The sequence below is a fragment of the Loxodonta africana genome, chromosome 1 (genome assembly GCF_030014295.1).
Source record: "Loxodonta africana isolate mLoxAfr1 chromosome 1, mLoxAfr1.hap2, whole genome shotgun sequence".
Taxonomy (NCBI): domain Eukaryota; kingdom Metazoa; phylum Chordata; class Mammalia; order Proboscidea; family Elephantidae; genus Loxodonta; species Loxodonta africana.
In genome coordinates, this window is record NC_087342.1 from 83,332,380 (window position 1) to 83,354,511 (window position 22,132).

Below are 22,132 nucleotides of genomic sequence, written 5' to 3' on the forward strand. Positions count from 1 at the left end.
CTTATGGGCTCAGGCTGGTTGAGACTGTGGTTCCTGTGGTCCATTAGTTCCTTGGACTAATGTTTTCCTTGTGTGTTTGGTTTTATTCCTTCTCCTTTGCTGCAGATGGGATGGAACCAATAGGTACATCTTAGATGGCCACTCGCAAGCTTTTAAGACCTGAGACACTACCCATTGAAGTAGGTTGTAGAATATTTTATGAACTATGCTATGCCAATTGACCTAGATATTCCCTGGAGTTAGTCCCCAGCCCACAGCTCCAGTTACTCCATCCCTCAAGGTGTTTTGATGTAGCTTCTATGACTGTGCCCCCTTTGTCCTCTATTTTGTATATATGAATATACATTCTGTACATACAAATATGTATGTAAAAACATCCAAAGCCTAACATATTTATGTCATGGGTGTACTCTTATACACCCTTCTTCCCCTATGCAGCATACATATCTGTCTATGTATCTGCTTATAACTTATTATTTGTTTTTACTGCTCCCATATGGTTATATATGCTATTGTGTAGTATTTACTGTGATTGCCTTTTTTTTCCCTCTGTTGCACCAAGTGTCTTCCTTTCCCTTGGTCAAGTTGTGTTGATTTCCCCTATACTGTATATTGTTTTTCTCTTCATCAAATTTAACACTCGTCTACTACCTAGTTAGTGATTTCTCCTCCCCACCCCTCCATTCCTTCATAACCATCAAAGATTGTTTCTTTCTGTGTGTAAACCTTTTCCTGTGTTTTTATAATAGCATTCTCATGCAATATCTGTCCCTTTGTGATTGATTTATTTCACAGAGCATAATGCCCTCCAGGTTCACCCATGTCGTGAGATGTTTTGTGGATTCATAATTGTTCTTTATCATTGTGTAGTATTCCTTTGTGTGTAAGTACCATAATTTGTTATCCATTCACCTGTGCTATCCAAAAGGTCACCAGTTCAAGTCCACCAGGTGCTCCTTGGAAACTTTATGGGGCAGTTCCACTCTGTCCTATAGGGTCGCTATGAGTTGGAATCGACTCTACAGCAGTGAGTTGGTTTTTTTTTTTGGTTTTTCACCTGTTGATGGGCACTTAGGTTGTTTTCATCTTTTTGTTACTGGGAATAATGCTGCAGTGAACATGGTTGTGCATATGTCTATTCGTATGATGGCTTTTATTTCTCTAGGATATATTTCTAGGAGTGGGATTGCTGGATCATATGGTATTTCTATTTCTAGCTTTTTAAAAAATTGTTGTATTATTTTCTATAATGGTTGTTCCATTTTATATTCCCACCAGATGTGTATGAGAGTTCCAATCTCCCCACAACCTTGCCAGCATTTATTGTTTTCTGAATTTTTGATCAGTTTCATTCTTGTAGAGGTAAGATGGTATCTCATTGTGGTTGTGATTTGCATTTCTCTAATGGCTAATGATCACAAGCATCTTTTCATGTATTTGTTAGTTGCCTGAATGTCCTATTTGGTAAAGTGTCTGTTCATGTCCTTTGCCCACTTTGTGACTGGGTTGCTTGTCTTTTCATTGTTGAGTTGTTGACATTTTCTGTATATCTTAGAGATTAAACCTTTATCAGATATGGCATTGACAAAGATATTTTCCCCCAATTTGTAGGTTCTCTTTTTACTCTCTTGGAAAGGTCTTTTGAGGAGTATAAGTATTTAATTTTTAGGAGACCCTAGTTATCTAGTTTATCTTCTGGAGTCTGTGCATTTTTAATTATGCATGCTGTTCTATTTATGCCATAAATTAGGGCTCCTAGTGTTGCCTCTATGTTTTCTTCCATGAACTTTATAGTTTCCATTTTGAGTTAGTTTTTGTGCATGGGGTGAGGTATGAATCCTGTTTCATTTTTCTGCAAAAGGATATGCAGTTTTGACAGCAGCATTTATTGAAGAGACTATCTCTTCTCCGTTTAATGGACTTTGAAATTTCATCAAAGATCAGGTGCCCATAGGTGGATGGATTTATTTCTGGGTTCTCAGTTCTGTTCAGTTGGTCTATGTGTCTGTTGCTGTACCAGTACCAGGCTGTTACTGACTACCATAGCTATATAGTAGGTTCTGAGTTTGGGTTTTGTGAGACCTTATACTTTGTTCTTCTTTTTCAGAAATGTTTTGCTTATCCAAGAGTTCTTTCCTTTCCATATAAATTTGGTGATTTGTTTTTCCATCTAGCTAAAGAATGCTGTTGGAATTTGGATCAGGGTTGCATTGTGTCTATAGACTGCTTTGGTTAGTATTGATATTTTTCACTTTGTTAAGTCTTCCTTTCCACAAGCATGGGATATTTTTCCATTTATGAAGGTCTCTTTTGGTTTCTTGCAGTAGTGTTTTGTAGTTTTCTTTGCATAAGTCTTTTATGTCCGTAGGTAGATTTGTTCCTAGGTATTTTATCTTTTGGGGAGCTATTGTAAATGGTATTGTTTTCCTGATTCCCTTTTTGAGTTCTCTTCATTACTGTGGAAGAATACAGCTGATTTTTGTATGTTGATTGTATATCCTACCACTTTGCTGAATCCTTATATTAATTCTAGTCACTTTCTTGGGGATTCTCTGGGATTTTCTGCTAATAGGATCTTATCACTTGTGAATAGGTATAGTTTTACTACTACCTTAACAACTTGGATGCAATTTACTTCTCTTTCTTGTCTTATTGCTCTAGCTAGGACTTCCAGTAGAATCCAACTCTACATATTTTTATTGTCCCATTTTTAAAGATGAGAATACTGATCCTAGAAGGTTTATGTAAGTTGCCTGGAATGACATAGCTAAATAATTTGCAGAGATGAGATGTGAACACAGGCTTTCTCACTAGATACTCTTAACCTCCATGTTATACCGGCTGTCTGTAAGAGTTCCTTCTGCATGATATAATATACAAAGTAAAAGAGATTGTATGTTCAGGGGATTCCTCTTCAAATAAGAAATATTTAAGTAGTAGCCTAAAGAATGAGTATAAGTTACCCAGAGAAGAAGGGGAAGGGTTCCATAACGCTTTAGATGGGAATTATTCTGGTCTGTGCAAAAACTGAGAAAAGGCTAGTAGTGAATATGGGTAAAGTGATCTGTGAGACAAGAATGAGGTCAAGCAGGAACCAAATCATGAAGATTCATCTTGACCATCTTAAAGAATTTGAATATTTCTTCAGTGTAATGGAAAGCCCTTGGCAGCTTTGATGCACACAGATGACATGATTTTATTGAATCTTCTAACAATATAAAGGGATAAGTCTAGATGTAAAGGTAGAAGATTATTATCAGAATCTAGAAGAGAGATGGCAGTGGTTTGCATTAGCTGGTGAAAATTTTAAAAAGTTAGAAGATAGTTAACACATATTTTTGCATTCAAATTTACAAGTTTGGTGATCATTTAGGTACTGAGGATGAGGGAGATGAAGGTGCTAAGCAAAAATGCCAGATCTTTTATATAACAAGCTGGGAGATCAAAGGTGCTATTCACTAACGTACGGAAAAAAAGGAACGTTGTTACTTCATTCTGACATTAGCCAGTAGATAGATTTATAGGTAAACTCTCTGACCGAGTAAGTAGCTTAAGTGAGAATCATAGGGTCACACAACTTTAGAACTGTATCTTTTCAATACTCTGACATATACTTGTAAGTGAACGCTCCAAGGTCACTTACACAAAAAATGTAGTTATGAGCTCATCATCGTAAAAGAACCTGCAACAAATACCAGATTACCAGACTGAAATACTTTCTATCCATTTGTTTTTTCAATTATTAACATAAATTCCCTCCCTTTGTTTATTTTTGTATTTCATAAAATCACCTTGCCTGCGTTCACAAATTATTTTTTCTTCTTCTTCGCTTCTCCTACTCCTCTTTCTTTTTCATCTTCTCCTCTTCCTCTTCCTCTCCTTCTACCTCCTCCTTCTTTTTCTTCTCAATTTAGGATCTTGGCATTGAAGGACTATGGGCCAAAACAATGATAGTTCTCTAAATGGTTTTGTTCTGCTTGGCTTCTCTGATCATCCCAAACTGGAGATGGTCCTGTCAGGAGTTGTCACCATCTTCTACTTAATTACATTGGTGGGTAACATAGCCATCATTCTTGCATCTCTCCTGGATTCCCGTCTGCACACACCAATGTATTTTTTCCTCAGGAATTTATCTTTCCTAGATCTGTGTTTCACCACCAGCATTATACCCCAGATGCTTGTTAACTTGTGGGGGCCTAATAAGACAATCGCCTTTGTGGGCTGTGTCATTCAACTCTATGTTTATATGTGGTTGGGCTCCATTGAGTGCCTTCTCTTGGCTGTTATGTCCTATGATCGTTTTATAGCTATTTGTAAACCCTTGCATTATTTGGTAATCATGAACCCACATCTATGCCTCAAGATGATTATCACAGTATGGGGTATTAGTCTGGGCTGTTCTCTAGCATTATGTTCACTTACCCTGAATTTACCTAGATGTGGAAACAACACTTTAAATCATTTCTTGTGTGAATTGCCAGCTATGATCAAGATAGCATGTGTAGACACAACAGTAGTTGAAATGTCTGTTTTTGCTTTAGGCATTGTCTTTGTCCTTACACCCCTCTTCCTTATTCTTATATCCTATGGTTACATTGCCCGAGCTGTGCTAAGAATGAAGTCAAAAGCAGGCCAACGAAAAGCAATTAATACCTGTGGATCTCATCTCACTGTGGTGTCCATCTTTTATGGAACTATCATTTACATGTACCTGCAGCCAGGTAACAGTACCTCCAAAGACCAGGGCAAGTTCCTCACTCTCTTTTACACCATCTTCACTCCAAGTCTCAACCCCCTCATCTACACCTTGAGGAATAAGGACATGAAGGAGGCACTGAAGAAACTCATAAGGGTTGACTATGAATCTACAAAAATGAAGAGGAAATGGAAATCATAGAAAAAAGTTAACGTAAAAAAAGCTATGAAATATGTCTTCTAATTGGCTCAATTTTTACTGAGACAAGCAAGCCCTAGATTGTAGAGATCAGTTAACGTAATAATTCTGGTGTGCAAATCTTTTGTGGTTACAAAAAATATTATAATTGTTAGACTTAGCTCTTTCATACCTCTAATTATTGGAATGTCTTCAGGCAAAATGAGTCAGTAGGATTTTTTACTTTTGCTTGGAATATAATACAAAGGGGAAGTAAGTATAAACTTGAATACAGCAAATTTATTCTCAAGTCTGTGGAAACTTTTATGGTTATTAAGTCTTGTATTTTCACTGCTAATGCTTAAATCTGCAATAACATAGACTTTACTGAATGGTTTCATACTTATTATGATTTGTACATGAAATTATAATATGCTAATATTGCTTTTGTATATTAAATGTTTTGTGAGGTCATGCAAATATTTATGTGTATTTGGTGCAGAATGATGCAAACTGTTAAGACAGTGATTGTCATAACCAACACCCGAAAAAATTTACTCTTTGTTCAGTGGAACTCAATTTAAATATCTTGAGGCAAGATTCTTTAATTTTAATAGGATTATTTCTCTAATGTGATACATTAGAGAGGGAAGGCACAAATTAAAGTGGTTTGAAAGTGACAACACAATCTTATTCACTTCTCCTTTCGTGAAACGTTTATTCTGTGACTGCCTGAAATTGAATAAAAAGGGAATGTGAACAGTTCGAGATCAGTAAGCTTTTCACAGTGATATAGGAAATCATGGAATTTATGTAAACTTTGAGAAACATGGTAATATTTGTATGTGGTGAAATATCATACACTGAGTAGATCTTTTTCATTCCAATTATCATGATAAAATATCTAAATTTTTATAGGAAAATGAGATGATTTTGGTATTAAATTTTGATTTCTCTATGATATGATATCTTTCTTTAAAAGATCCTATTTTTAATCATTGTAATAAATCTAGATAGATTTAGAAGGATGCATTGCTGGAATCTAAAAGAAATACAGTATTTTCTCCTCTATCACTTCATAATTTTTGAAATGTGGAAAAGAGTAGTCACTGGATATATCACTGGATAATTACTTACCTTCCCAGTCAGAATGACACTGTAATGATGCACATACACTGCATTTAATATGATGTAGAATATTCTCAATGTCCTTAATTCCACATAATACCTCTTTTAGGGTTGTTTTCAGGAAGAGTTCACCAGCTCACCAAAGAGTTCTCAGAAGTAATGTAATTTTGCATTCCTGATGTACATAATCTAGCCATCCCACCCAATACTTTTGAACTTGGAAAGTTTGTTCTTACTGTTAGTACAATTTATAACTAATAATGTTATATGATATATTATGTCATTTAATAACTTTAACAATCCACGTACATCAAAAATATAATAGTAATGGATTGTTATGAAAGCATTCCATTTTATACCTGTAATTATTGCTATTTCTGTATGTGATTGGTTTTATTTTCTCTTTGATTTCAGTCTTTTCTGCATTTGGGTGCAAATAAAACACATATTTCGCATACTTTATCAGTATTTCTCTGAAATAAATGTATAGACCTACACCACTACATTAAATTACAATAAATCATTTAAATATATTGACCTTCATAAACTAAACTGCACTGTTGGGTGCTATGAAGAGTATCAAGAAGGCTGGCCTGATCCTACACTTGTGGAATAACATGTATCTTGAAAAAGGTAAGCAATAATGTAATAGGAAACAATAATAATGAAAATTAAATATGACATTCTCTTTCATTAGAGGTTGCTTTTCTGAACAAAGCCTCATACCACATTCATGAGAATTTACCACAGACTCTAGCTCATTTAATGTAAACAGTCTAGAGCATAGAGTCAATATTTGTAAAAGTGCATAATAAAGTGATTAAAGGGGAAGGAAAATATGAAACAACATAACAGTAGATAGGGCTCAGACGACCAGAATTTGAACCCAAAGTTTACCTTAGAAAAAAATCACTTAGTAATTCTAAGCCTTCATTTTCTTAAAGTTGATATCAATATTGTCTTATACAATATATAGTTAGTTTGAGACTCAAAAAGGATTAGCCATTTAATGAGAGTAGTATTTCAACAGAAAATATATTTATTGGCTGCATTCGAGTATATAAAAAATGTGATAATATGTTACAAAACATGGTATGGAAATGCCTGTAGAGAAGGCTCACTAAACTCATAAGAAAATGACATATGATGACCTTCTGTCAGTTCCTTTACTGATTTACTAAGGTTTGCTTCACTGTCATTATCTCTTTTTTTTTTTATCAACAGGATGTCTTAATTATCTAGTGCTGCTATAACAGAAATGCCGCAAGTGGATGCCTTTAACAAACAGAAATGCATTCTCTCAGCCTTGGAAGCTAGAAGTCCAAATTCAGGGTGTTGGCTTTAGGAGAAGTGTTTCTCCATTGGGTCTGGGGGCAGGTGCTTGTCATCAATCTTTCCCTAATCTAGGATATTCTCAGTGCAGGGACCCCAAGTCCAAAGGACATGCTCCTCCCGGTGTTGCTTTCTTGGTGGTAGGAGGTCCCCCTGTCTGTGTTGGCTTCTCTCTTTCATATCTCAAAAAAGATTGCCTCAAGATACAACCTAATCTTGTAGATTGAGTCCTGCCTTATTACCATAACTGCCTCTAATCCTGTCTCATTAACATCACAGAGGGAGGGTTTGCAACACATAGGAAAATCATATGAGATGACAAAATGGTGGACAATTATACAATACTGGGAATCATGACCTAGCCAAGTTGACACATATTTTAGGGGTGACACAATTCAATCCATAACATTCCACTCTTTGGACCCCCAAAATTCATGTCCCTGCCACACGTAAAACACATTTACCCCATCATATCATAGCAAAAATATTAAATCAACTCCAAGTCCCAAATCCAAAATTCCTCTTCATCTGTGAAATCTAGAATATGAGTTATCTGCTTCCAAAGTACAATGGTGGAACAGGCACAGGCCAGACATTTCCAATAGAAATGGAATAAATTGGAGAGAAAGAAGGGATAACAGGCATCAAGAGAGTTAGTAGAACACATTACATTAGCTCTCAAGGCATCAAAATAATCTTCTGTTCTCTGAGGCCATTTAGGCCATGGTCCTGCCCTCTGGACTCTGGGTGTTGGCCACACTCTCCAGGTTCTGGGTGGAGGACCCTTGGCCCTGGACATCAGCTCTGCTTTCCAGGCCTGGTGAAATGGCAACTCTGCTCGCATTTGGTTGGCCCCATTCTCCTAGTCCATCTGAGAGGCAACCCTACACGCTTGGCCTAATAGGCCCTGTTCATCTGCCGTTTGGGCATGGCAGCCAGTCCTGTCACCTTTGGGCCACTGATCTGGCCCCATCCTGCTGGCACTCATGAAAGTCAGCCCCACACTTTGGAACCAAGTGTGTGAAGATCTGACTCTTTGAAACCTAGGAGGTTGTGGCCCTACCCTTTGATACGCAGAAGCTATGGCTCCACCCTTTGAGACCACTGAGGTAGTAGCCCTACCCTTTGAGATTGAGGCAGCTCTGCTTCCTGTATTCCGTGGGTCTTCAACTTCTGCTTTCTGTTCCTTGGCCTCTAGACCCCTTGGGCCTCGCCACCTGCATCTGCCCTGCTGGGACAAGTGTTCCCACTCTGCCAGTAAACTTCAGTAGGAAGGCACTCAACTCTCTTGCTTCATGGGTAGGCGACTCTAGCTGCACTGATAAGTGCTTAGAGGCATGCCAGCCCACCAGGAAGCTTCCTGCACAGAGGCATTCTGCTCCCTCGTTCTATGGGTTGGCTCCAGTGCTATCTTGTGCTGGTCTCCTGGTTCTGCTGCTGCCATTTCTCTGCTGCTGCATCTCACTGTCTGCTCCATCTGTCCAGTGTAACAGATCTCTTTACTTCCTTCTGAGTCCTCACAAAAATTGCCTTTGACGTGCATAATTTTACTAACAGTCTCTTCAATACAATCTAGGTTTTGCTATTAGGCAATTTAAAACTCTTTCAGCCTCTACTCATTCACAGTTTCAAAAACACTTTCACATTTTTAGGCATCTGTTAGAGCAGCACCCTACTCTTCTGGTACAAAATTCTTAGTTATCTATTGCTGCTGTAACAGAAGTATCACAAGTATATGGCTTTAACAAACATAAACTTATTCTTTCACAGTCTAGGAGGCTAGAAGTCCAAATTCAGGGTGCCATCTCCAGGGGAAAGCTTTCTCTCTCTGTTGGCTCTGCAAGCAGGTCTTTGTCATCAATCTTCTGCTGGTCTAGTAGCTTCTCAGTGCGTGGACGCCAGGGTCTGAAGGACATACTCTGCTTCCGGCTCTGCTTTCTTGGTGTTAGGAAATTCCCCTGTCTCTCTGCTTCCTTCTTTCTTTTATATCTCAAAAGAAATTTACTCAAGATACAACCTAATCTTGTAGGTTGAATCCTGCCTTATTACCATAACAGCCTCTTATCCTGCCTCATTACCATAACGGCCTCTAATCCTGTCTCATTAACATCATAGAGGGAGGATTTACAACACATAGGAAAATCATATCAAATGACAAAACGGTGGACAATTACACAATACTGGGAATCATGGCCTAGCCAAGTTGATACACATTTTCGGGGGACACAATTCAATCCATAACATGGGCTAAAACCACACAGAATAAATAGTAAAAGGTACCTCTTATATATGGAGGGGATTTGGGGAAGCTTACTGAAATAGGGCAGTGCTGGAGTACAGGCTCATACTTGAATCCAAGAGAGATCCTGACGTCAGCATAAAATGAATCTGATTAATTAAATTAACTTCATGCGGTTTGCTCTCTGTGTTTAAAATAAAAATGGAGTACTATAGGAAACCCTGGTTGCGTCAGTGGTTAAGTGCTGCAGCTGAAAACCAAAAGGTCAGTGGTTCGAGTCCACTCCTTGGAAACTCTGTGGGGAGTTCCACTATCTTCTGTGGAGTTGCTATGATTCAGAATCAACTGGACTGCAACAGGTTTGGTGTAGGTTATACATGTAAGCAAAGTCATAGACTTTTTATATGTTTGTTTAAAAAAATTACATAATGTAATTAGAAGGCATGAACAAACTACACATAAACTAAATAGTAAATTACTTACTACTAATTATATGTGCAAAGTTTTTTCAGGAAAGTGAGGGATCACTTTGATTTGGAGAAAAGGAAAACATGTTCGTAAAAGTAGATGGAATTTTAATCAGAGAATACGGATTCTTTAAGATTTGCATTTGGCAGACAAGATCCAGGTAAAAAGAAGAGTGGCATAGCTAGAGAGGTTAAAAAAAAAAAAAGAGTGAATACAAAGAGTATAAGTAAATAGCCTCAGGAAATAAAAGTGAGTTGATAAATGCAGATCAAATTAAACAATCCTTCAATGAGTATGTATGGAATGTCTACTGTGTGGAAAGCACTGTGAAAAACAACCTCATGTGTTTGAATCTTACATGGTCAACACTTAGGTACTACTGTTTTGTTTTAGGAAACCCTGGTGGCATAGTGGTTAAGTGCTACAGCTGCTAACCAAAGGGTCAGCATTTAGAATCTTCTGTGTGCTCCTTGGAAACTCTATGGGGCAATTCTACTCTGTCCTGTCGGGTCACTATGAATCGGAATCGACTTGACGGCACTGGGTTTGGTTTTGGTTTTGCTTCAGTAAAGAAAAATCATCAAGTGAGCAATATATTACTTAATCTTCCTTCCATGATGGTGAAAGTTTACAGAGCAAATTAGTTTCTCACTAAACAATTAACAGAAATTATTTATTGACATTGGTTGCTGCCATGGATTGAATTATGTCCTTCAAAAAATGTGTGTATCAGTTTGGGTAGGCCATAATTCCCAGTGTTGTGTGGTTGTCCTCCATTTTGTGATTTTAATTTTATGTTAAAGAGGATTAGGCTGGGATTTTTAACACCCTTAGTAAGGTCACATCTCTGATCCAATGTAAAAGGAGTGTCCCTGAGGTGTGGCCTGCATCACCTTTTATCTTACAAGAGATAAAAGGAAAAAGAAATAAGCAGAGAGTTGGGGACCTCCTACCACCAAGAAAGCACTGCTGGGAGCAGAGTGCATCATTTCGACCTACTGTCCCTGCATGGAGAAGCTCCTAGTCCGGGGGAAGATTGATGAAAACGCTGATTAAAAAAAGCAAGCCTTCCCCTGGAGCTGATGCCCTGAATTTGTACTTTTAGCCTACTTTACTGTGAAGAAATAAATTTCTTTGTTAAAGCCACCCACTTATGGTATTTCTGTTAAAGCAGCACTAAATGACTGAGACAGTTGCCAATTCCTCGATGTGTCAACACTCTCCCCTTCTCTGCTCAAGATTCCCTGTTTCCTTTTGTCCAGTTTACCTGTCCCTTCTTGTCTTTGCTTTTGGGCTGATGTGCCCATTTAGTCTTGCATACACGATTGAGCCACGAAGCACATTCCTCATATGTGTTATTGTTGGCCCTATAGATCTGTCTAGCCTTTGGCTGAAGGGTGAACCTCAGGAGTGACTTCATTATTGAGTTAAAAGTGCATGGGGGTCCATACTCTTGGGATTTCTCTAGTCTGTCAGGCCAGCAGGTCTCGTCTTTTTTTTTGTGAATTTGAATTTTTTTCTACATTTTTCTCTCACTCCATTTGGGACCCTTTGTTTTGATCCCTGTCAGAGCAGTTGGTGGTGGTAACCAGGCACCATCTAGCTGTTCTGGACTCAATCTGATGGAGGCTGTGGTAGTTGTGGTCCATTAGCCCAATGGACTAATCTTTCCCTTGTTTCTTTGGTTTTCTTCATTCACCTTTGCTCCAGCCAGGATGAGACCAGTAGATGTACCTCAGATGGCCACTCACAGGCTTTTAAGATCCTAAACACTACTCACCACAGCAGGATGTAGAACATTTTCTTTATAAACTATGTTATGCCAGTTGAGCTAGGTGTCCTCCAAGACCAAGGTTCCCAGCCTTCAGTACAATAACTCAGTCCCTCAAGGAGTATGGACGTGTCTGTGACTTCTGTGGCCCTTTATTTCTTTTTCTTGCCTTATTGCTCTAGCTAGGAGAACTAGCACTATGCCCAATAAGAGTGGTGATAAAGGGTATCCTTGTCTGGTTTCTATTCTCAAGGAGAATACTTTCAGTCTCCTTCTGTTTAGAATGATGTTGGTTTTTGGTTTTGTATTCATTGGATTTTGTCAAATGCTTTTTCTGCTTTGATTAAGAAGGAATCGACTCGATGGCACTGGTTTTTGGGTGGTTCTTTTGTTTTATTTATGTGGTGGATTACGTTGATTAATTTTCTAATGTTGAACCATCCTTGCATACCTGGTATGAATCCCAGTTGATCATGATGCATTATTTTTTTAATATCCTGTTGAATTCTACTGGCCAGAATTTTGTTTTGTGTTAGTTTAAGTAGGTAGTGTGTTTCTAGAAATTTGTCCATTTTCCTCAAATTTGTTGGAGTACGATTTTTCATAGTTTTCTCTTATGATCCTTTTTATTTCATTTAGGTCTGTTGTGATTTCACCCATCTCATTTCTTATTCGAGTTATTTGCTTCCTCCCCTGTTTTTCTTTAGTCACTTTGGCTGGTGATTTTTCTATTTTGTTGATCTTTTCAAAGAATCAACTTTTGGTCTTGCTGATTCTTTCCATTGTTTTTCTATTCTGTTTCATTCCTTTCTGCTCTAATCTTTATTATTTCCTTTCTTCTGGTGCCTGAGGGCTTCTTTTGATGCTTTCTATTTTTTGAAGTTGTAAGTTAATGTTCTGATTTTGGCCTTTTTTTTCTTTTTTTAATGTGAGCATTTATTGCTATAAATTGGCCTTTAAGTATTGCTTTTACTGTGCCCCAAAAGCTTTCTTAAAATGTGTTTTCGTTCTCATCTGATTCTACGAAATTTTTTTTTCCACCTTTGGTTTCTTCTATTACCCAGTAGTTTTTAAGCAAGGTGTTGTTCAGTTTCCATGTATTTGACTTATTTTCCTTGCTGTTTCTTTTATTGATTTCTACTTTTATGGCATTATGATCAGAGATGTTTAGCATTATTTTGATATTTTGGATTTTGTTAAGGTTTGCTTTGTGGCTGAAAATGTGGTCTGTTCCAGAGAATGATTTATGTGCTTTGGAAGAAAATGCATACCTTGCTGCTTTGAGGTGGAGTGTTCTGTATATGTCTTTGAGGTTGAGTTGTTTGATTTTGGCATTTAGGTCTTCTGTATCTTTATTGCTTTTCTTTCTAGATGCTCTATGCTTCACCAAAAGTGGTGTTGAAGTGTCCTACTATTATTGAGGAACAGCCTATTTCTCTTTTCAGTGCTGTTAGAGTTCGTTGTATGTATTTTGGAGCCCTGTCATTGAGTGCATATGTATTTATTATGGTTGTGTCCTCCTGGTGTATTGACCCTTTAATCATTACATAGTGTCCTTCCTTATCCTTCGTGATAGATTTTCCTTTAAAGTCTATTTTGTTGGAGATTAATATTGTTACTCCCACTCTTCTTTGGTGATTGTTCCCTTGATACATATTTTTCCATTCTTTGAGTTTTAGGATATTTATGTCTTTGCATCTAAGGTGTTTCTCTTGTAGACAGCATATAGATGGATTGTGTTTTTTTTTTTTTAATTTTTTTTGTCTCTTTCCTAGTGCATTTAGTCTATTTACTTTAAGTGCAATTATTGATAGGTTTGAATTTATTGCTCTCATTTTTTTTTGTGTGTGTTATTGGTTTCTTTTTTCCACTTAATTTTCTGTGCTGAGTTCTTTTTTGAAATATATTTTCTTTTCTTCACTTTAATTATTGTTGATTTTGTTTGCTGAGTCTTTATGTTTTTCTTCCTTTTTATTTTGATGGGTAGGTTTGTTAGCTTCCCTTGTGGTTACCTTGAAATTTACCTTTATTTTTCTAAGTTTAAACCAGTCTTTTATTTCTTGATATTGCTTTGACTTCCTCTCCATATGGAAGTTCTACAGCTACACTGTTTATTCCCTCTATGTTTTGAAGTTGTCATTGTTTACATTTTGATGTTTCTGGCTCCCTCCTCTCAGTCTTTTAGTTTTGTTTTTGTGAATTTCCTGTCTGTTTTGGTATCTGGTTGATCTGTCCTGTGTCCTGGTCTTGGATTGTTGTCTGATGTTGTTGGTTCTCTAACAGAAGGACTCTCTTTAATATTTCTTGTAATTTTTACCTGTTTTCTTTTTTAATTCCCTTAATGTCTGTATACCTGGAAATGACCTAACTTTGCTATCGTATTTGAGAGACAATTTTTGGCTGGCAATTTTTTTCCTTCAAGGTTTTATATATGTCATCCCATTGCCTTCTTGGCTGCATGGTTTCCGCTGAGTAATCAGACCTTAGTTTTATTGGTTCTCCTTTGTAGGTGACTTTCCCTTTATCTCTAGCCTCTCCCTGGATTCTTTGTCTTTAGTTTTGGCAAATTTGGTTATGATATGTCTTGGTGACTTTCTTTTGAGGGGTATAGTGTATGGGGCTTGTTGAGCTTCTTGGATAGATATCTTCTCATCTTTCACAATATCAGGGAAGTTTTCTGCCAGCAAATCTTCAACAATTCTGTCTGTGTTTTCCATTATACCCCACCATTCTAGTACTCCAGTCACTCATAGGTTTTTTTTTAAATAATTTTTATTGTGCTTTAAGTGAAAGTTTACAAATCAGTCTGTCAAATATAAGCTTATATACACCTTACTACATACTCCCATTTACTCTCCCCCTAATGAGTCAGCCCACTCCCTCCTTCCAGTCTCTCCTTTTGTGACCATTTTGCCAGTTTCTAACCCTCTCTACCCTGCCATCTCCACTCCAGAAAGGAGACGCCAACACAGTCTCAAGTGTCCACCTGATACAAGTAGCTTACTCTTCATCAGCATCTCTCTCCAACCCATTGTCCAGTCCCTTCCATGTCTGATGAGTTGTCTTCGGGAATGATTCTTGTCGTGGGCCAACAGAAGGTTTGGGGACCATGACCGCCAGGATTTCTCTAGTCTCAGTCAGACCATTAAGTCTGGTCTTTTTATGAGAATTTGGGGTCTGCATCCCACTGATCTCCTGCTCCATCAGGGGTGCTCTGTTGTGCTCCCTGTCAGGGCAGTCATCGGTTGTGGCCAGGCACCATCTAGTTCTTCTGGTCTCAGGATGATGTAAGTCTCTGGTTCATGTGGCTCTTTCTGTCTCTTGGGCTCATAGTTATCGTGTGACCTTGGTGTTCTTCATTCTCCTTCGATCCAGGTGGGTTGAGACCAATTGATGCATCTTAGATGGCTGCTTGTTAGCATTTAAGACCCCAGACACCACATTTCAAAGTGGGAAGCAGAATGTTTTCATAATAGAATTATTTTGCCAATTGACTTAGAAGTCCCCTTAAGCCATAGTCCCCAAACCCCCACCCTTGCTCCGCTGACCTTCAAAGCATTCAGTTTATCCCGGAAACTTCTTTGCTTTTGGTCCAGTCCAGTTGAGCTGACCTTCTGTGTATTGAGTATTGGGTCCTGTTTCAGTTTTTTGCAAGTGGATATCCAGTTATGCCAGCACCATTCATTAAAAAGACTATCTTTTCCCCAGTTAACTGACACTGGGCCTTTGTCAAATATCAGCGGCTCATATGTGGATGGATTTATATCTGGGTTCTCAATTCTGTTCCATTGGTCTATGTGCCTGTTGTTGTACCAGTACCAGGCTGTTTTGACTACTCTGGCTATATAATAGGTTCTAAAATCAGGTAGAGTGAGGCCTCCCACTTTCTTCTTCTTTTTCAGTAATGCTTTACTTATCTGGGGCTTCTTTCCCTTCCATATGAAGTTGGTAATTTGTTTCACCATCACATTAAAAAATGTCATTGGAATTTAGATCGGAAGTACATTGTATGTATAGATGGCTTTTGGTAGCATAGACATTTTTGCTATGTTAAGTCTTCCTATCCATGAGCAAGGTATGTTTTTCCACTCATGTAGATCCTTTTTAGTTTCTTGCACTAGTACTTTGTAGTTTTCTTTGTGTAGGTCTTTTACATCTTTGGTAAGACTTATTCCTAAGTATTTTATCTTATTGGGGGCTACTGTGAATTGTATTGATTTGGTGATTTCCTCTTCGATGTTCTTTTTGTTGATGTAGGGGAATCCAAGTGATTTTTGTATGTTTATCTTATAACCTGAGACTCTGCCATACTCTTAGTTTCAGTAGTTTTCTGGAGGATTCCTTAGGGTTTTCTGTGTATAAGATCACGTCATCAGTAAATAGAGATAATTTTACTTCCTCCTTGCCAGTCCAGATGCCCTTTATTTCTTTGTCTAGCCTAATTGCCGTGGCTAGGACTTCAAGTACGGTGTTGAATAAGAGCGGTGATAAAGGGCATCCTTGTCTGGTTCCCGTCCTCAAGGGAAATGCTTTCAGGTTCTCTCCATTTGGAGTGATATTGGCTGTTGGCTTTGCGTAGATGCCCTTTATTATGTTGAGTAATTTTCCTTCAATTCCTATTTTGCTGAGAGTTTTTATCATAAAAGGGTGTTGGACTTTGTCAAATGCCTTTTCTGCGTCAGTTGATAAGATCATGTGGTTTTTGTCTTTTGTTTTATTTATATGGTGGATTACATTAATGGTTTTTCTAATATTAAACCAGCCTCTCATACCTGGTATAAATCCCACCTGGTCGTGGTGGATTATTTTTTTGATATGTTGTTGAATTCTATTGGCTAGAATTTTGTTGAGGATTTTTGCATCTATGTTCATGAGGGATATAGGTCTGTAATTTTTTTTTTGTGATGTCTTTACCTGGTTTTGGTATCAGGGATATGGTGGCTTCATAGAATGAGTTAGGCAGTATTCCGTCATTTTCTATGCTTTGAAATACCTTTAGTAGTAGTGGTATTAACTCTTCTCTAAAAGTTTGGTAGAACTCTGCACTGAAGCCATCCGGGCCCAGGCTTTTTTTGTTTGGAGTTTTTTGATTACCTTTTCAGTCTCTTTTTTTGTTATGGGTCTATTTAGTTGTTCTACTTCTGATTGTCTTAGTTTAGGTAGGTAGTGTTTTTCTAGGAATTCATCCATTTCTTCAAGGTTTGCAAATTTGTTAGAGTACAATTTTTCGTAATAATGTGATATGATTCTTTTAATTTCATTTGGGTCTGTTGTGATATGGCCCATCTCGTTTCTTATTCGGGTTATTTGTTTCCTTTCCTGTATTTCTTTAGTCAGTCTGGCCAATGGTTTATCAATTTTGTCAATTTTTTCAGAGAACCAGCTTTTGGCTTTGTTAATTCTTTCAATTGTTTTTCTGTTCTCTCTTTTTTTTTTAATTCATTTAGTTCAGCTCTAATTTTTATTATTTTTTTTCTTCTGGTGCCTGATGGATTCTTTTGTTGCTCACTTTCTATTTGTTCAAGATGTAGAGACAGTTCTCTGATTTTGGCTCTTTCTTCTTTTTGTATGTATGCATTTATCAATATAAATGACCTCTGAGGTGTGCTTTTGCTGTGTCCCAGAGGTTTTGATAGGAAGTATTTTCATTCTCGTTGCATTTTATGAATTTCTTTATTCCCTCCTTAATATCTTCTATAACCCAGTTTTTTTTGAGCAGGGTATTGTTCATTTTCCAAGTATTTGATTTCTTTTCCCTAATTTTTCTGTTATTGATTTCCACTTTTACGACCTTGTTGTCTGAGAAGATGCTTTGTAATATTTCAATGTTTTGGATTCTGCAAAGGTTTGTTTTATGGCCTAATATGTGGTCTATTCTAGAGAATGTTCCATGTGCGCTAGGAAAAAAAGTATACTTTGCAGCAGTTGGGTGGAGTGTTCTGTATAAGTCTGTGAGGTCAAGTTGGTTGATTTTAGCAATTAGGTCTTCTGTGTCTTTATTGAGCTTCTTACTGGAAGTCCTGTCCTTCTCCGAATGTGGCGTGTTGAAGTCTCCTACTATAATTGTGGAGGTGTCTATCTCACTTTTCAGTTCTGTTAAAGTTTGTTTTATGTATCTTGCAGCCCTTTCATTGGGTGCATAAATATTTAATATGGTGATATCTTCCTAGTCAATTGTCCCTTTAATTATTATGTAGTGTCCTTCTTTATCCTTTGTGGTGGATTTAACTTTAAAGTCTATTTCATCAGAAATTAATATTGGTACTCCTGCTCTTTTTTGATTGTTGTTTGCTTGATATATATTTTTCCATCCTTTGAGTTTTAGTTTGTTTGTGTCTCTAAGTGTAAGGTGTGTCTCTTGTAGGCAGCATATAGACGGATCGTGTTTCTTTATGCAGTCTGGGACTCTTTGTCTCTTTATTGGTGTAGTTAATCCATTTACATTCAGCATACTTATAGATAAGTATGTGTTCAGTGCTGTCATTTTGATGCCTTTTTATGTGTGTTGTTGACAATTTCATTTTTGCACTTACTTTTTTGTGCTGAGACGTTTTTCTTTGTAAATTGTGTGTTCCTCGTTTTCATAGTATTTAACTTTATGTTTGCTGAGTCGTTATGTTTTTCTTGTTTTTTATTTTGAGTTATGGAACTGTTAGACCTCTTTGTGGTTACCTTAATATTTACCCCTATTTTTCTGAGTAAAAACCTAACTTGTATCGTCCTATATCACCTTGTTTTCCTCTCCATATGGCAGTTCTATGCTTCCTGTATTTAGTCCCTCTTTTTGATTATTGTGATCTTTTACATAATGACTTCAATGATTCCCTGTTTTGAGCATTTTTTTCTGTTTTAAATTAATCTAATTTGTTTTTGTGATTTCCCTATTTGAATTGATATCAGGATATTCTGTTCTGTGACCTTGTGTTGTGTTGATATCTGATATTATTGATTTTCTGACCAATTTCCTTTAGTATTTCTTGTAGCTTTGGTTTGGTTTTTGTAAATTCTCTAAGCTTGTGTTTATCTGTAAATGTTTTAATTTCACCTTCATATTTGAGAGAGAGTTTTGCTGGATATATGATCCTTGGTTGGCAGTTTTTCTCCTTCAGTGCTCTGTATATGTCATCCCATTGCCTTCTTGACTGCATGGTTTCTGCTGAGTAGTCTGAACTTATTTTTATTGATTCTCCTTTGTAGGAGTCCTTTCTTTTATCCTTGGCAGATTTTAAAATTTTTTCTTTATCTTTGGTTTTGGCAAGTTCGGTGATAATATGTCTTGGTGATTTTCTTTTTGGATCAGTCTTATATGGGGTTCGATGATCATCTTGGATAGATATCTTTTCGTCTTTCATGATGTCAGGGAAGTTTTCTGCCAACAGATCTTCAACTATTCTCTCTGTATTTTCTGTTATCCCTCCCTGTTCTGGAACTCCAATAGCACTCAAGTTATTCTTCTTGATAGAGTCCCACATGATTCTTAGGATTTCTTCACTTTTTTAAATTCTTTTATCTGATTTTTCTTCAACTATATTGGTGTCAATTGCCTTATCCTCCAACTCCCCCACTCTGCCTTCCAGTTGCTCGAGTCTGCTCCTCTGACTTCCTATTGCGTTGTCTAATTCTGTAATTTTGCTGTTAGTCTTTTGGATTTCTGAATGCTGTCTGTCTATGGATTCTTGCAGTTTATTAATTTTTCCACTATGTTCTTGAATAATCTTTTTGATTTCTTCAACTGCTTTATCAGTGTATTCCTTGGCTTTTTCTGTAGATTGCCTTATTTCATTTACGAGGTCATCCCTGATGTCTTGAAGCATTCTGTATATTAGTTTTTTATATTCTGCATCTGGCAATTCCAGGATTGTGTCTTCATTGGGGAAAGATTTTGATTCTTTAATTTGGGCAGTTGTAGAAGCAAGCATGGTCTGCTTCTTTATGTGGTTTGATATCGACTGCTGTCTCTGAGCCATCTATAAGATATTGTAAAGATTTAGTTTATATTTGCCCACTGAGTCTTATCTTGTTTTGTTTGCTTTCAATATACGTAGATGGGCTACTAGATTGCGCTGTCTTGATTGTTGTAACCTTCCAGTCACTTATGTCCTATTACCAGCTGGTTTGGGCTGTTACCAGATAAATAAGCCTAAGAGTCCGTTCACTATTCTAGAGTAGAATCTGATTTTGGGTCACCAAGTGTGTGGTGTAGATTGTCACCTATTCACTTAGAGGAGTAGTGGTGATAGTTGCGTGCACCAGATTCTAGTAGCAGCAGGCGGTCACACTCGGGGAGGGGGGCAGGATGCTGACAGGCTTCCCCCAGGTGCCAGTGAGGTAGGTGTGTCTCTATTCCTAAAGCACTTTGGTGGGTGGGCTCTGCAGCTGTACCTTAGGCACCCAATGCATGTACCTCTACAGATTGGTAGGTGTCACTATCCTCAGACCCCTATGGCAGGAGGCTAGGTGGTTTAGGTGGAGCTTCAGCCCTCAGTTCCCCGTTGTTTGTCAATGAAGGCTCTGTTTAATAGGTAGAGATATCAGACCTGGGAATCTTGTCTTTCCAGTAATCCACTAAAACAATTACAGGCAGATCACTATGAGAATTGCCTTTGCATTATAATAGCCACCTTGTTCCCTGTAGGGATGAAAGCCCAAGGCTGTGGATCTCATATGCTTGGTTGGAGCTGGTTCTGTATTTTTAGTCCAATTTCGCGAAGTCAGGGAAGGATTTTTGGTCCCTCGGTTTTTTAGCTGCTTCTCTCAGGCCAGGAGAATGGGTTAGGAAAAGACAAAAAGCAAACAAACAAACAAACAAAAAAAAAAAAACACAAAAAAACAGAAAGAACCACAGAGCACTTCACTCTCTGGCCCAGGAAATTCCAATGTTAATGAAGCCACCTGGGAAGGGAGGGGAGGGATCAGATAGATAGGAGAGAGTAGCACCCAGAAATATAGACAAGGTTACTTATCTTGCTTGGTGATGACTACTTTATCTGAGATTCCCGAGGGATGTGTTGCTTGTGTGTGCTGGCTGGGTCGAGACTGCCCCTGAGGGTCAGGCCCTCGTCTTGTGCTTGTGCTGTCTCAGAAGCCATGGTCAGTTCCTCCACTTCCAGTCTGAAGCTCAGTGCCAAGGTTCCCTGGCTGGGACGCAGCACTCCAGGCTTGGAAACCAGTCTCTGCATCCTGGTGACTTCTCCTCCCAACAGCTGTGTTGCTGCGCTACCTGCATACACTAGCTGGGCTTCCCTGGAGGTCACTTCTGGGGGCCAGGGCTGCGTCCCATGCCTGCGCTGTCTCAGGATGCCATGCTCAGCTCCCCTGCGCCCAGTCCAAAGCCTGGCGCCAAGGCTTTCTTACTGGGATGCTGGCTCCAGGCTCCGAAAACAGTGGCTGATTCCCTGTGTTTGCTCATTTTCTTGTTAGCCACGTCTGTGTGCAGCCTCTTGCACTGGCTGAGTCTCTGTCACTCAGGTCAACTCTTTAGATCTGTGTTTGATGGTCAGGGTTCGTAGATTATATGTGATTGATTCACTTGTTTTTCCGAGTCTTTGTTGCAAGAGGGATCCGAGGTAGCTTCTACCTAGTCAGCCATCTTTCACGCATAGGTTTTTCCTCTTGATAGTATCATACGTAATTTTTAAGCTTTTTTCATTTTTTTCCATTCTTCTCTCTCTCTCTTTTTTTTTGGTTTTTCCTTGAACAAATTGGTGCCACGAGATTTATCCTCTATCTCACTAATTCTGATTTCCATTGTCTCCATTCTGCTCCTAGGACCTTCTAGCAAGTTGTCTAATTTTCAAATTTTATTATTAATCTTTTGTATTTTAGTTGCTGTTTCTGTATGGTTTCTAGCAGCCTGTTTATTCTGTCATTTTCTTCTTGTATTATTTTCCTGAATTCTTCTATTGCATTGTCTGTGTGCTCCTTGGTTTGTTCTGTGTTTTGCTTGATCTGCTTCTTGATCTCTTGGAGAGCTCTGTATATTAGACTTTTGAATTCTTTTTCAGGTAGTCTCATTGCCTTATCTTCCTCTGGAGGGTTTTCTGGTTCTTTATTTTAGTTGCTTGCTGGATCCATCCTGTCCTGCTTGTTTATGTGATTTGATATTGAATGTTGCCTCTGAGGCATCAGTAAGTTATTATATTTATTGTATTTTTGTTTACTGTGTCCTGTATTTTTGTTTTGTTATGTCTAGGTAGGCTAGATGTGTGTGCTACTCTGGTCATTGGTGTTATTGAAGCTCTCACCTCCTGTCTTCAGGTGGTCAGAGTAGCTACTAGGTGTGTGAGCCAGGAGTCTGTTCGCTGTTCCTGTGGAGGTGCTG

At 38.0% G+C, this 22,132-nt stretch overlaps 1 protein-coding gene across 1 annotated transcript; it reads left to right on the top strand.

Moving 5' to 3' along the window:
- The first annotated feature begins 3,842 nt into the window (after nucleotides 1-3,842).
- LOC100662433 (olfactory receptor 2W1-like) lies at nucleotides 3,843-4,897 on the top strand. Its single transcript, XM_003422180.2, has one exon. It carries the CDS (start codon nucleotides 3,935-3,937, stop codon nucleotides 4,895-4,897), a length of 963 nt encoding a protein of 320 aa, XP_003422228.1. The 5' UTR covers nucleotides 3,843-3,934.
- The last annotated feature ends 17,235 nt before the right edge of the window (nucleotides 4,898-22,132 follow it).